Consider the following 16583-nt stretch of genomic DNA (forward strand, 5'->3'; position numbering starts at 1 on the left):
AGAAATGAGCCAGGGCAAGAAGCTTGATGGCAGACTCAACTGCACGCATCCCTGTACACCCTTGAACCTGACATAGGGCCTGGAGCATGATAGCTACCACCAGTGTTGGTTGGGAGAAAATATGAAGTTGTATGTGATATACAGGCAGCTTATTTTTACCATTCTATAGACACTGTTTTAAACTGCAACATACCTTGGCTAGAAAGGGACTATATGATCAAATAAAGGCCAATTTATATATTTAAGCATGATATTAAATGTTCTCAAACGTGGACCTTTAGCAAATTTTCAATTCAGGAGACAATCGTAGGTCATTCTTTTAAAGAGTCAATCCCATTTTCTCTAAAAGCAGATAGTCTCAGAAACATCTTTGGTTAAGCCCAGGATTCTGTGCAGTAGCAATTTAAGAAAATATATAATACAAAGCCCTAATGCTGAACTATTGTAAAAGAAGATGCATATGTTAAAAATTCTATTCCCTCAATGCAGTTTAGATTCTGTATACTTCCAGTAGTAACAGGGGGGGAAAGTTAAAGAAGGAAGGAAAAAAATATTTTTTAAAATTTTTTTTAATTTTTTTTTTTTTTTTTTTTTGTTAGCATGCCTCTGGAGCCCTCTGGTGGGAGATTTTAATTTTGCTGTCTAAGAAACAGAAGATAATGTCAGGCAATGCTGAGGACTTTAAAACCAAAATAAATGACCTTTAAATATATTTTAAAACATGAAAAACAGCTGGGCAGTGGTACATGCCTGTAACTCTGGAGGCTAAGGCAGGAGGATCCCAAGCGCAAAGCCAGCCTCAGCAACGTAGCAAGACCCTGTCTCAAAAATAAAATAAAAAGAACTGGGGAGATATCTCAGTGGCAGAGCATCCTTGAGTTCAACCCCCAGTACCACTAAATAAACAAACATGAAAACAACCAACTCAAGTAAAATGAAGAGGAATTCCCTGGGGGCAGGATCCCACAAAACAGCTCTATTCCTCAACAGCAGCATGGCCTATAATGTAGACCACAAATGTAAGCCACACAGGTAATTTTAATTTGCTAGTAGCCATAGGAAATAAAAGTAAAATAAAACAGGTCAACTTCACTTTAATAAACATTTTATTTAACTCAATACACCCAAAACTTTATCAACGCAATATGTAATCAATAAAATTGGGTGGTTTTTTTTTTGCCCTTTTTTCATGCTGAGTCTTAGAAATCAAGTGTATTCTTACATTTGTGGTACATCGCAGTTTGAACTAAACACATTTTATTTTCACAAAAGCCACATGTGGCTAGCGGTTGCTGAACTAGAAAATACAGTTCTAGACTATACTGTGAATTTGGGGCAAACAAGGTACTGTTGCAAGAACCGACAGGGTATGAGGTTGAGTTCTTGCCGAAGGGTTCACCAATCATGAATACTGCAAAATTTGATCTCTGGTATGCTTTATCAAGCATTGGTTTAGTAGGGTTTGTAAATACAGAATAATCCAGATAGTATAGTTATATGCAAAAACTAAATGAAGGTTGGAAGTAAGGCAAGGGAAAAACAGTGAAAAAATAAGAATGGACTGAGTGCTTGACAATACACACAACACTTTTCAGGAAGAAGATTTATTAATATTTATATTTTGGAGATGAGGAACCTGAAACTGGTGGGTTAAGCAACAAGGTCAAGTTACAGAATTCTGCCTCCCACGTGAAAGAAATTATAAAATAACCTTTCTCCTCTTCCCCCAAATGGCAATTGCAAATCTTTGAAAGGAAATTGTATGAACTCTTCTAAGAAAGAAGAATTACACTATTCTAAGGAAGAGGATATGAAATGTAAAAGTGATTGTAGTCTCCCTGAGGCATGTCCACAGACATTCTGAAGTGTCTATAAAGCACAATCAAGCCCATGAACTGGTACCCTCATTTACAGCCTTTAGAGGTCTTGACCATCTCTACAGCTACTGACGTTACAGGCACACCTACTCTCTAATCCAGCAACTGCACTTCTAGAAATTATCATAAGCATGAAAGGACATGTAAATGCTTCAGGATTTTTTATAATAATGAAAGCTTGGAAGAAAACTACAAATCTGTTAAGAGAGGACGAGTCAAAAACTATAGTTTGTGCAAGGGCTATCATTCAGCCATAAAAATGAGTGCAGAAGCTATTTATGTACTATATGGAATGGTGAACAAAACTGTAATTAAATTTTAAAAAGCTTAAGGTGATAACTATATGGCTAGTATGTTGCCATGTCAATAAAATAGACAAAAATAAATATAAATATGTTCGCTTACATGTAGATAAGGGTAGACATACGCAGAAACACTGACTCTCCAGAGAGAGGGAACTATGTGGTAGAGATAAGGGAGGATATTATCATTTGTCTTTTGGCACATTTTGAATTTCTAGGAATGTCAATCATGTTTTAAATGAAATTGCTTCTAAAAGTAAAGGAGAAAGGACTCAAGAACACAGCACTATCAGTTCCCAAGCAGGAAAAAAAAAAGTTAAATAAAACCCTGGGGAGCATTAGTTATTTCTCCACAAACAGCTGATGGTAAAAAATGGAGTTTGTTTTTCATTACTTTGAAGAAAGAATTCATCCCTCACCTTAGCAGTTTAACTCTTAGATAAGATTATAATGGAGACAATCATTGAAGTTTTTCCTGGGGCCTCGTCTATATATGAAACATTCTGTGACTACTTTTTGAATATTTTATTCCATTCTGTGAAAACTTCAATTTTAGATGCTGCATTGAACAACACTGGATCCCAGATTGATCCCTGAGGACATAATAAAAACATCCCTTCCAGTATTTATTTCCTACCTCGGATTCCAATGTTGTCATAAGTGCAAGTGGTACATGTGCTATATGTATCTTATTCCAATTCTTTAACATGTGAAAAATAATAGCTACCCCAAAGGCTTGGGAAGATTCTTATTTATGTCAAAGATTTTGCACACTCAGGAAACATTACAACCAGTAGTAGTAACCAACAACAAAACTGTATCACCCATCAACTAGGAACAAGACCTCTGGAGTCATTCCATACAATTATAATGAGACTGTAATTTTATTTCTATTTAACTTCTAATATTTTGCACACTTCAGATCAAATTGATCACTCACCTGAAGGAATAATGAAAGTATTCAAAGTATTGTTGCCCTTTTTACATATGTAGCCTAGTTTCTGAACACATTCCAGGTTTTCCCATTTAGCGTTTTTTCCAGGATTTAGTGACACACAGCTTTTTCCAGGTTCAGTTGATGGGCTTCCTTTGAGAAAATGAGAAAGTTTAAATGGCACTATTACACGTATTCCAAGTAGACAGTTCCCCAATCCCACATCTTCATCCTCGAGATTTAATGGATCCCCATTCTGTCTTTTGCTACACATTCACAAATAAATATTTACTGACTGCAGAGCAAAAGACATGATGGGTATCTATTTGTTTCCTTGTTGTTGGATCATTCCAATCCCGAAAAATGTTATTATAAAAGTATAAAAAATGTTATTATAAAAGTATACTTCTTTGAAATAACTTTTTCCCTATCATCCACTAATAAAGCTAGACTTAAACAATCATCACACTAGATCACATTATGGATCACAAAGCGGTATCTGTATATTAAACACTGTCAATACCTACTGAAAAGCCAAGTCATTCACCAGGATAACTGAGAACCAGGCTAGAGAATCTGCACATAGGGAAACTTTCCTCAAGGAGACCGGAAAGAAAGACAGTGGAAAGGACAAAGGCAAAGGAAGGGAGATCTGTGATGACAACATGCTAAGCTCCCAGAATTAGGTTCTCAGTTCCTTCCACTCAGCCCCCTGAAGAATAAGTTGAGTAGTTAATTCCTCATGCACTTCTTACTATGAACTGATTAAAGATCCAGATAGACGACATTACTGAGCAGTGGTACCATGTATTGCTACCTGCATTTCTCTGCTCTGTGTTCCTCTGCTGTTTGAATTTTAAACCAGGACTTCAAACACTAGCTACGTTTCACACCTGCAGTCAGGGCCAATGAATGATGCTCTGCTAGTGATTTTACTCTGTGACCTTGGATGTGTATGTAACCTATGTATTCCTGAACTTCCCTTCCCTTCCTGCAAGATGGAAATCATGTTACCTGCTCTATAAAGTTTCAGCAGAAAATTTTCAAATATTACACAAAGAAAAAACAACTGTGAGTTATAAATATAAAGATGTTTTTAAAAGTGTGTTGAAACTGTGACTAAAATACCAGGGTAACTAAACTAACAAGTAAGTTGCCAGTACTAGAGAGAAACTTTCAAGAAACAATAATACACTTACAGCTGTTGGTTAGTAATTCGTGTATTCAATAGTAAATCACATTATATGCTGATTTGCCAAAACAATGCCGCTGTCAACTTTAAGATACCAAACAGTGGTCTATAATGCTTTAATAGTCATTACATATTTGAATTCATACTAATTCATCCTTTGTGTAAAAGAATTTTTTAAAAGTAAATATATTTTAACAAATGCACCACTTGGTAAGTGCTCAATTGAAATATTTGACTGAATGATTTATACAAAAGCGATTTATAGAATTCCACGAAGTTTCTAATTTTATTTTTAGAAATCTCTTGTACTCTTTCAGAAGGCGATGTAGTTCTGTACCTACTTTTTAGGAATTGGGGCTAATATTTCCCATTAATATTCTCCTTTCACACCCTTACCTTCACCAACATGAACCCCCAAATTCTCACACTGAACCCTTAGAATACAAGTGCTTAAAAATTATAATCCTTACTCCCAAACTGAATAAAGAAAATGATCTAATTTTTACATTGTATGACAATTTAGCCACTAAGAGTGAATTCTAGTTCCTAATATATGATTATTATTGTCTAATGATCTGTTGGAGCCCAACTAATATTCTCCAGCATAATTTGACAGAATGAATAGGCAGACAAATGAAATCCTCACTCATAAAAAGTACATCCCTTATAGTAATATTTACTTTTTGTATTTCAGAAGAAAATAAAAGTGATTTTTTCATGTCAAACTTAAACCGACAGGACTGAGGGTATATAGCTCAGTAGTAAAGCATGCACTTAGCATGCATCAGGCTCCAGATTTGATTCTCAGCTCTCTCTCTCTCTCTCTCTCTCTCTCTCTCTCTCTCTCTCTCTCTCTCTCTCTCTTCCCCCCCCTCTCTCTCTCTGCCTCTCCCACTCTCTCTCTCCCTGTCTCTCACACACTAAAGCAACAACACTGCACTATCATGCACTGAAGGAATACATCCAAAGTAGGATTTCAAAGTAAAATCTAATCAATCTAAACCAAAACATAACCTCTAAAATTTCTAGCATGTTTTAACATCTATGTAGTGGAATACTATTTTACCAAACTTCTTCTTCTTTTTTGTTTTTTTTCCTCTCTTTTTTTAAACACTAGTCAATATAGAAAATAAAAGTTTAGCTTTAAAAGATAAAGTCTGAACATATCAAAGAACACTGTCTTGATCTTGTTTGTAGTAAAAGTGATAAAGAAAGATGTGACCAATATGCCACTCTTTTCCTTTTCTACACCCCTATGGTAGACATTACTGATGGTTAATTGCACTCTTTCCTGAGGAGCCAGGATCGGTACTGTAATGGGATTGAAGGGATTGAAATCACACTCCATAGAGGTTCTCTAGCAGCTACTAACATTGAAACTCAAAGGTAGACCAGGATAGGGAGATAGGATAAGGGCTTTAGAGAAGGGAAAGAGGGAATGAGACCATGCCATCCTGAAAGGAGACTTCGGGCCTAGGGAACCTCCTGTTACTGCCCCTGAAAGCTTCAACCGCAATAGATCTTCCTGAGTTTCCCCTACCCCTAGCCCTAACAACCACCAACCACAAAATCTACCTCTACCTCAAGCACTTCCTTTTGTGCTAACCAGTGCTCACTCCCACCCTTGTGCTAATAAAAGCTTAGAAATCACTTTTCCCAGATTTGTTGAAGAAGACAAAACAGAGTTGATTGGCCCCTTTCTGGATCCTATACCCCATCAATCACCTATAGGAATAGATCCAGCCCATAAAAACCCCAAGACAACAGATACCTGTCAGCAACCCTCTCTTGAGACATCCCCCATCACTTCACAAGCTCTGCTTTCTTTCTATTACTATGATAAATCCAGTTACTTTGTTCTCACCCTTGTGCCTGTAGATTTTATTCCTCAAATTCATAAGACCAAGAACCCATCCATCCACGTTGTGTTACAACATCAGTTGGTGTTAGTGAATAATGCAAAAACTTTTTAGCATTACTTTTTTTTTGTTTTCTCTGAACAGTGGCTTTGTACATACGCCTTACCTTCAGGAATTAGTCTCCTCTTCTGTTACTTGTATGTTATGATAACATAGAAATAATTAGTTCACACCATTTTATATCCTCCAGAAAATTAGAAAGCCACTGAAGTTTTTGTCTTTCCCTGACTCTAGTTTTCTACAATCAAACTACAAATTGTCAAGAGAAGTGCTAATTAATGTTTATGCTAGTATGGAATATAATAAGCTGTGACTGAGGTAATATTTTTTAATCCACAATTGTACTACATTAAAAACAGCAGAAAATGATATCAATGTAAACCTTAGGGTATTTGTATTAATAACAGCAATATTGTAAATATTGCACAACTGAATTAATGAAAAATTTGTCAATCAGGATAATTTCAGTTCATTTAAACTCATAATGTGTATATGTAAAAAACTGTAGGATTATAGTGTACCAGTTTCCTGAGATAAGAACTTGTCTTCCAGGATTATCCCCAATTAATAAAACCATAAATCTTTGATTATTGTATGTAACATATTATGTGTTACATATTATAAACATAATTTGTGTTTAAGCACTTTCAGGTAATTTATGGATAAGCACTTTCAACTGCAATGTTAAAGAAAATTCCAAAAGGACAAAGATTCAAAAGTCAGACATTCAAAGAATTGAAACCACCTTGCCAAACTTTATAAATATTTGGTGAGTAACACTTTCAGAGATGATGAGAAGATGGACGCAAGAACATGTTTTGTGTGTGTGTGTGTACATAGTTTATATATATATTTATATATATTTATATATAAATATACACACACGCACACACAGGTATATATGTATACATAGTAATATTAATATCTGTTACTGTCTTTCATAAATCATAGTTCAGACTAGTTATAAATTTGCTTTTGAGTATAATACCTTAACAAATCAAGAATACACTGAGAATTCATACTGTAAACAGAGACATGTATTAATTGGGGATAATCCTGGAAGACAAATTCTTATCCCAGGAATCTGGCAGTCTATAATCTTAAGAGTTCTAGAATATTCAAATCTAGCTGGTAGATAGCCAACCAGGTTGAGAAATGGACTGTGATCAATGAAGTCTCCCAGTTCTTCTCTTTGAGATCTTCATGTGAATTGAAAAGGTCTTAACAGCATCCTGGTGAATTCAACTTGGATTAATTCAACCACAGACAGGCTTAGCCTTACCTGGTAACCAGTTCAAATATCGGAATGGACTGCCACCACTCCACTGCCAACCAGTGGTGAAACTCAGACTGTTAAGCCCAATCCAGAGTCCTGAAGTCAAGGAACTGGTTAGTCCTGTACAACAAGAAGCAAAACCAAAAATAAAACAGATATTCAGAAAACATTGAAGTTCAATTCAGAAGTAAGTGCTTGAATCAAAATGTAAGAGAAATAATAAATATCAAGCCTGACCTTTCTCCTTTTTTTCTACTAGTAGTAATCAAAAGCAAGTAGAACTATTGCTGCACTGACAGATAAAGAAATTGAGGCCAAGGGAGCATAGGCGAGCTAGTAAGACTCTAGCTAAGGTTTCAACCCAGATCTAACCATGACAAACCCCATCCTCCTAACTACTACATGCTTTCTCAAGGATATTACGAATGTGCTTCTTACTTTGATACAACTTAACTGTCTTTAACTATCATCAAATAATGACATTTTACTTCTTTTGAGAGTAAAAGTAAGATTTTTTCATATAAAAGCCAAAATTCTCTATGACTCAAAAATTTCAATGAACATTTTAAGCTACCATGTTCGTGAGTCATTATCTCAACCTCAGTAAGTTCTTATCGTTTCAGAACTTACTTTAAGAATCTTATATTTTTAGAAGTCAATTTTTCTTCTTTATTAAAATGGTAATTCAAGGCACTAAATGTTTATGTTACTCTAAACTCTTCACTTAGGCAGATAATAAATCACAATTACAATGTTTAAAACTCTGTTCAATCCTTAGCCTACTGTGGAAGTTAAAAAACAAGACAAAACACAGAAGCAACATGGACCTCCCAGTGTGAAAAACTAATAACCATTATTACCTTTATCTTTTTAAGAGCCATAGATACGAATTCCCTGTTCTCTTTAAATTCTTTTAGTTGATTAAAAACAAATTTTAAAAAACACTGTTCTTTGTGGTAATAAAAATACCAATCTAAATATGTATGTATATGTGTGTGTGTGTGTGTGTGTGTGTGTGTGTGTGTGTATATATATATATATATATATATATATATATATATATAAATGTAACTGGGCAAGTTTTTTGGATATACTCCCCAGTCCAATCTTTCAGTGCTAAGAGTTACCAATTATGAAACACTTATAATAATTGAAACAGATTAGGCCCCTATTTCCATAATAAGACTTCTATAGCACAATAATTAAAATCAAGAATTAATAAATGAGATGGTTTCAAACTAAAAAGCTGCTTCTCAGCAAAAGAAACAATCAGTGAGGTGAATAGAAAGCCTACAGCTTAGGAGCAAATTTTTACCATTTGCACATCAGATAGAGCACAATCTCTAGGATATATAAAGAACTCAAAAAAGCTAAACACCAAAAAACAAACAAACAAATAACAAATAACCCAATCAATAAATGGGCCAAAAAACTGAAAAGACACTTCTCAGAAGATGATATACAATCAATCAACAAATATGTGAAAAAATGCTCATCATCTCTAGCAATTAGAGAAATGCAAATTAAAACTACTGTAAGATATCATCTCACTTCAGTCAGAATGTCAGCTATTATGAAGACAAACAACAATAAGTGTTGACAAGGATGTGGGGGGAAAGGCACACTCATTGCTGGTGGGACTGCAAACTGGTGCAGCCAGTATGGAAATCAGTATGGAGATTCCTTGGAAAACTGGGACTGGAACCACCTTTTGACCCAGCTATCTCACTCATCGGTCTATACCCAAAGGACTTAAAAACAGCACACTACTGGGTTGGCACTGTAGCTCAGTAATAGAACGCATGCCTCGAGTGTGTAAGGCACTGGGTTAGATACTCAGCACCACGTATATATAAATAAAATAAAGTCATTGTGTTCATCTACAACTAAAAGAAAAAAACCCCAGCATACTACAGGGACACAGCCACATCAATGTTTATAGCAGCATAAGCCACAATAGCTGAACTGTGGAACCAAACTAGATGCCCTTCAGTAGATGAATTGATAAAGAAAATGTGGTATATATACACAATGGAATATTACTCATCAATAAAAGAGAATAAAATCATGGTATTCGTAGGTAAATGGATGAAGTTGGAGAATATAATGCTAAGTGAAGTTAGCCAATCTCCAAAACTCAAATGCCAAGTGTTTTCTCTGATATAAGGAGGCTGATTCATAGCAGGTTTGGGAGGTGAAGCATGGGAAGATTAGATGAACTCTAGAGAGAGCATAGGGGTGGGAGGGGAAGGGAGGGGCATGGGGATAGAAAAGAGGGTGGAGTGAGATGGACATCATTACCCTAAGTACATGTATAAAGACATAAATGGTGTGAATATACTTTGTATACAACCAGAGATATGAAAAATTGTGCTTTATATGTGTAATATGAACTGCAATGCATTTTGGTGTCATAAATAACAAATTAGAATAAAAAAATTTTTTAAAGTAATTAAATGACTGTATTTGCTCACTTAATTCTCATAAAGTTTTTTTGTTTGTTTGTTTGGTTGGTTGGTTGTTTGGTTTGGTTTTTTGGAACAGGGAAACAAAGTCAGGACTTTGCATATGCAAGACAAGAGCTTTGCCACTGAACTTTTATAGATGAAGAAACTGGGTGTTTAAATGATATAATAGAACTGGAAATTTGAACCATGACACCAAAATTCAGACTCGATAATTCTAAGTCATTAAATTTTTACAAATTTTTCATGAGTTTGTAGAGACACATAGTCCTGTCATTTGTTGACATGGATGAGGAGCACTGGATCTCAATGTCAAAAGTCATCTCACAGTTTTCATACCCCAGGTCTGTAAAACTGCAGTGTGCAAACAGAGAACCACTTGAGGATATACTGATAGGTTGAAACTGGTGAAGTAGGTTGAGGCTTAATAAACTGAACTGACCTCAATACTGGATGCTTGTCCTAGAAAGTAAACCCTACTATGATTTCTTTAAATAAAGCAATAAAAGAAAAATGGGATAGAATTAAATACTGACGTGCAAAATCAGTGAGAATTAATTAAAATCCACTTATTTTTACCAAGCATTCTAAGGAAAAAAAAAAAGCTGAAGAACTAGCCCAGTGTTATTTAACGTGGGAGTTACCTAGTTCAATTCTTTTGCTTTATGGATGAGAAGAGAGAGTCTGAGCAATTTATTGAGAGTAATGAAGAGGATTAGCAGCTCAGGATGGGAACACAAGGTTCAATTTAGTTTTCCCGGTGGATTTAATCCTCACTGAAATTAAATTTGCCTGTGAGTTATTATTACAATACCTTTTTGAGATAATTTTAAATTGTAGAGCACCTTTAAGCAAAGAATGAACTAAGCAGATATTTCTAATACATGTTTTAGCTTCCAAAACAATAGCTCACTGCCAGGACTCACTCCTGTCACCTAGGAAGACTCAGCTTTGGATTTTCAAGGTTAGAATTGTACCACGAAATCCGGAGATACATATTATAAGGTTTTGCTAAGGAAATAACATTATCAAAAAAGGAAATATTTGTTTAGTCTTAAATCTGTGGGATTAAACACCCTCAAGAATAACTATATTCATTTAAAAAAAACAGTGAATTTGTCCATATTAAAATCATTTTATAATTATTCATGTCACCAATTACTTTCTTTTATTATTTTTTAATTTTTTTAGTTGTCGATGGAATTTTTTATTTATTTACTTATACACCATCCTGAGAATCAAACCCAATGCCTCACACATTCCAGGCAAGTGCTCTATTACCATTTAGCCACAACCCCAGCCCACTTCCTTTTATCTTAATAATATAACAATTATTTTGAGTACTAAATTGGTATTTGTGTTTCTTTAGGAGAAAGAAATCAACTGGAGTACTGTCCCTCCTCATTACAAATAAAGTGCCAAGAGAAGACACATGTTTATCAGAGTGTACCTTAGAAATATTCTGAGATCAGTATAATATTGATGATATTCTTTATGTTAATAATTACTCTACTAATTACTATTGAACATTGGATAATTTTTAACAAATCATTTAAAGTTGTATTAATTTGAATAATAATTATCTCTATACTGGCAGAAGGGTAAGCTAAAAGAAATACTACATAGCTATTCCCAAAATCAACCTCTCTGGGATTTCACAAAATTTTCAGCTAAGAAAATAAGCATAATTAAATTCTCAAGACTAAATAATTCATTAATTAAAGAAGCATTAAAGTATATTTTGTCTGATATTGCTTATGTAAATTCCTCTTTGGTGTGATGAGAAATGCCTACAGCTGTTTTCAGGAGGTATTTATCCTTTGACCTTCCTTATTAGTTCTAGGCACTTCTAAGTTTGTCTTGAATAATTAAATTAATTAATACTTTTAAAAATAGAGCCTGATGTATTGTGTCTAATAAATGTGGCTCCTATTACCTTTATTATTACTACTAATAGCTACATTTTTGAATTAAAGTAAGCAAAAGATGTGATTTAGAAACAAAATTCAAATCTTGTGTTAAATGATCACTTAAAGGCCTAGGATTACAGCTCAGTGGTAGAGCACTTGCCTAGGATGCACAGAGCCCTGAATTTAATCCCCAGCACCAGGCATACATACACAGAAAAAAGCAAGTAAAGCACAAAAGCATCATTCACATTTTTTTTCCTAATGTGCATTTGTTATTTCATAGAGGAGCAGATCAAAATATTTTAGTATTGCTAAACAAAGCACCAATTTCACATGCTAAATTTATTTTTAAATAAATTCTTCTGAAAGAAGAATTGTCTGAAATAGTGATAAGCCTGCTTTTGAACTCAGTTATGATAGAACATGTATTCACATCCAGTACTACACTTTATTTTTTCATTTCGATAGATACGTTCAATTTTGTTTTCTAGGTAGTCCCAAAGGAAACTGGTAAAAACATTCAGAACAACAAACCAAATTTCGCTTCCTCTATCTCATTTCAGTTCTGTAAATCCTAAGCCTGCACAGACATAGTTATAAATCTGATTCAGGAATTGAAGATTAATAGAGTTGTCCCAAGATTTTTCAGGGCAGAAACAGAAGTGAGATAGTGAAGTGGCTGAGGGTGATGTTGCCAAGGAGCTTCTAGGCAGAAACTTTTGAGTCCTGAAGACTATATGAAATCAGATCTCCAGTTTGCAATATCTTTGCTGAAGCAAGGAGAAGCCAGGTGAAAATTAAGGGTTCTCAGGAGAGCTCTGGGGTACACAGGAAACCTGTCAATTGTGTGATACACAGGCAGGGTAAAATGAATTGTGATACACAGGCAGGGTAAAAGGAAGATTGAGATGAATTCCAGTTCAACCAGGGCCATTCAGCAAGTTTCCTAATGTCTCTCTGCGTGTTTGTGACTCTGCTTGTGGGGATAATAATGTTTATTCATAAAGTTGGTGTGGACTTTATTTCTGGCTCACATCAGCTGATCAATAAGTGACAACGAATTTAATGTCAGAATTATCATGTTGGTTTACTCATTTTTAAAAATAATATTTATTTCTCAAAATCCTCACTTAAATAAACCTCATTTTAAAAGTATAATAATTTGTGGGTTCATTTTTATGGCATAGTTCTCCAAATAGAGAGTATCACAAACACCTATGCACACCATTATTTCCTAGATTCTTCTTCATATATCCCAATTAATATTGACTGCTGTGAATATCATTCTTTCAGAAAAAAAGGAATGCCTTCCCTTTATTTTATTAAAATTTTTATACCTTAATTTTACTTATTTTTTTAAATGAGGATCAAACCCAGTGCCTTACATATGCTAAGCAAGTTCTCTACTACTGAGCCACAACCCCAACCTCCCTCTATTTTTTACATTTCCTCTTAGATATTTTTTCCTGATTGATTGATATCTATTACTTAGAAAGGCATGAAGTACTCCAAATCTCATTAGAAAAGTCATTCTTATCCAGGTTCTGGTTAAACTTTGCTGACTAAAATTCCATACCCTTGGAAAAAGATTCAAATAAGCATCTGAAGTCAACCCAGCCCTGGATCTCTTGGGGCTTGTTGGCTCCCCTGGTGGGCACACTGATGGTGCTTGTTGACCAGGGAAGCATTTCCTGCCTTCCCAGTCTGATAGGAGAGTCCAGGGACCAGGAAATGAGTCTAGCTGGGCAGAGATGCTGTCCACTCCTATCCCTTTCTTCTCTGGAATTGGTGAAGAGAATAAAAAATGACCCATGCTCCATTCCTTGACTTTCAGAAAGCCAGAAAGCAAGTAAAAATTGTAGAAGACAAGAAAACGCAACCTGCAGATACCAAAAATGTAATACACACCAAATGAAACCATTTCAATCCTGACACCCATTTCTCCAACATACGCAAAAGTGCAGGTAACTCTTGAATCTCCTTTTTCTATTTCTTAATCATCTACGTGAATTTACATTGATCTCTGTCCATGCCTTCTTCTCTTTCTCTCTCCTTTACTCATGGTTGTAAATATTAGTTGCTCTGATCCTTTGTCCCAATATTGGGAAGGCACCAAAGACCAACACAAAATAGAACAATTGAGCAGACGGAGGCGGAATCCTATCTCTAGGTTCATGAATGCACACAGTGAGGTCATATTGCTTTTCTATCTTCACTCTGTTTAATAATAGCTTAGAGGATCAATGGGTTCCAGCTGATGAAAGATCATCCAAAAACAGTTGGAAAAAAGAAAAGTATTAGGAAATGAAGCAAGTTTGATTGCAGAGTCTACGCCTTTGTCCCCTCCCCTTTGCTATCTGATATTGTTCCTGGATATAGCACATGCTGATACAGTGTTTCACCAGTTGTGATCCCTCAACTAGCTGCCCCAGCATCATCTGGGTGATGGATTAAATGCAGATTCCTGGGCCAGCTACTGGTCTGGAATCTCAGGGATCTAGGTCTGAGTAAGAACTTCACTCTAGCAAAATTCCCAGATCATATATAAGCAACTTCACTTTTAAGAATCACTGCACTTACTGTCTTCTTGTCTCATTGCCTAAACATTAGGTAGAATTTCAAAATAAAATTATTTTTATTTTGCTGTATCACCGTTTGTGAATCAGCAAACATTCATGGAAACTCCCCTGGAAGTTTCTGTGTGAATCTGCTTGGAGCAGGGTGTACATCTTCATAGGATGTTCCTCATTTCAGATATTTGCCCCTCTAATCCACTTTCCACAGATTTCAGATCCCTTCCTCTGAGGCCTGTGCTGGCATTTGAACCTGTTCATTCATTTTCTTTTTCATGTCTGTCTTACCCCTTAGACTTAATGGCAACAGGACAGAGTTGGCTTTGGTGTCCCCAGAACCTAACATAAAGCCTGACACACAGGTACCTGATATCTTGTGAAATGAATAAATAAGTAAAAAACAATCATAATAACAAATTAATGTATTTATACTCTTTTGGGGGGAGTAGGGCAAATTTGTAGGAAACTGTTATGAAGGTGGGACACAAGATAAGAGAAATGCAAAGGGAAGTGGACAGAACTGCATTGCAACTATATAAGATTTTGCAAATTCCAGGTTTTAAAAAACTGGCATAGGAAAATGCAGAGGTGAGAAGTATGAGACATCTACATCATCCAGGAGGAACCCAAGACTTTTCTTTTTTAAAGATGACAAAATGGGCTGGGTGCAGTGGATTATGCAGCCTATAATCCCGGCCGCTTGGGAGGCTGAGGCAGGAGTGTGGCAAGTTCAAAGCCAGCCTCAGCAACAGCGAGATGCTAAGCAACTCAGTGAGACCCTGTCTCTAAATAAAATACAAAATAGGGCTAGGGATGTGGCTCAGTGGTCGAGTGACTCTGAGTTCAATCCCTGGTATCCCTCGCAAAAAAAGATGATAAAATGCATGAAGGGGAAGAGCAGTAGATGGATACATGATAGCCTATTAATCAGGCAAAGGTTGCTTTAGTAACTATTTGATAGGAAACGAGAAGCCATTAAGGGTGTTTGAAACAGGGTAGTCACAAGATAGGAGATGTATTAATCTAATAGCATTGTTAGAGCAAACTGGCAGGAGGGGGCTCTTGAGGCAGACAATTGAAGGTGGATTTGCTCCCATATTTATTTCTGGCCCTAGTCTCTCTGTTTTCACTTCAGGTTAGACCTGGATAATGAATACTTAACCAGAATGGTCCACGGCTTTGTGTCCAAGAATGACATCACCCATTGATTGTGGCATCCTGTACTCTGAGCCAGATTAGTCCTCAGAATCTTTCTTAGCATACTCTCTAGAGTCACAACCAATAAAACAAAGTTGGCCTATGAAATAAGACCTATTTGCCATTCCTGGCATTGTCATCAGAGTGCGAATTTCTCATACCCTCTAAACTATCTGCCCAGGGATCACCCATATCCTGATATTTATAATCATACGTGCTGAGTGCTGAGTACTTTTAAGTTCAGTTTATGTAGAAATAAAATAATCACGACTTGACTTACAACTTTGTTTTCTTTTCATGTCATTACCTGTCAGGTATGTTTGCTCATGAATCTCTGTGACACTCAGGAGCTCAGCATTCTGTTGTTGACAGCTCTTCCTTGCCTGGTGCCAAGTCAAAGCAGATTTGGAGTTTATCTGGTAAAGAACGTTGGTCAATGGATCTTCAGTCCATAAGTTTGCACTGCCCTCAACTGCAAAAGAAGTCAGACAGAATTTGCTGCATGGGACATGGAAACATTTCCAGCCAACAATATTTTTTTAGCCCGTTCTGTTAGCTGTATTGCCGGAAGCATTATCTTTTTATTTCTTTCCTTTCTTTTTATTTCATTTTCTTTCACTTATTGATAAATCCAGTTGGATTTTCTTCACTTCTGAAATGAAGAGTGGGTTTCACAAAACAATCGCATCCAATCCCTTCCATGAGCCTAAAGAAAGAAAAGGAGGCATCCCTTCTGTATTCTCCTGCTAGGTCATGGGACATCGGATGAGCTAGAAGTGGGGCACATAAAAAGATCAGACACCAGCCCAAGTTTCTTAATCTACAAAAAGGTTGAAATGGGGGAGAGGAAATAAATAGATGTCTTCTCTCTGCACGTAGGTGTTTTGCCACATTCATGGAAGAGTTGAGAAAATGGGTATAAATGACCAATAAAGGAA

The 16583-nt window shown here is 35.8% G+C and overlaps 1 protein-coding gene across 1 annotated transcript in view; it reads right to left on the minus strand.

Annotated features, from left to right (window-relative positions):
* Positions 1-16583, minus strand: part of Mrc1 (mannose receptor C-type 1) — an 84801-nt gene that overhangs the window by 49397 nt on the left and 18821 nt on the right. The window contains exons 4-6 of the mRNA XM_078023350.1: positions 15953-16117; positions 7507-7620; positions 3120-3266 (exon numbers count right to left, since the gene is read on the minus strand). Coding sequence (XP_077879476.1) covers positions 3120-3266; positions 7507-7620; positions 15953-16117 — 426 coding nt within the window. The remainder of the gene's footprint in view (positions 1-3119; positions 3267-7506; positions 7621-15952; positions 16118-16583) is intronic.

Source organism: Ictidomys tridecemlineatus, chromosome 10, assembly GCF_052094955.1.
Source record: "Ictidomys tridecemlineatus isolate mIctTri1 chromosome 10, mIctTri1.hap1, whole genome shotgun sequence".
In the NCBI taxonomy this organism is placed as follows: Eukaryota; Metazoa; Chordata; class Mammalia; order Rodentia; family Sciuridae; genus Ictidomys; species Ictidomys tridecemlineatus.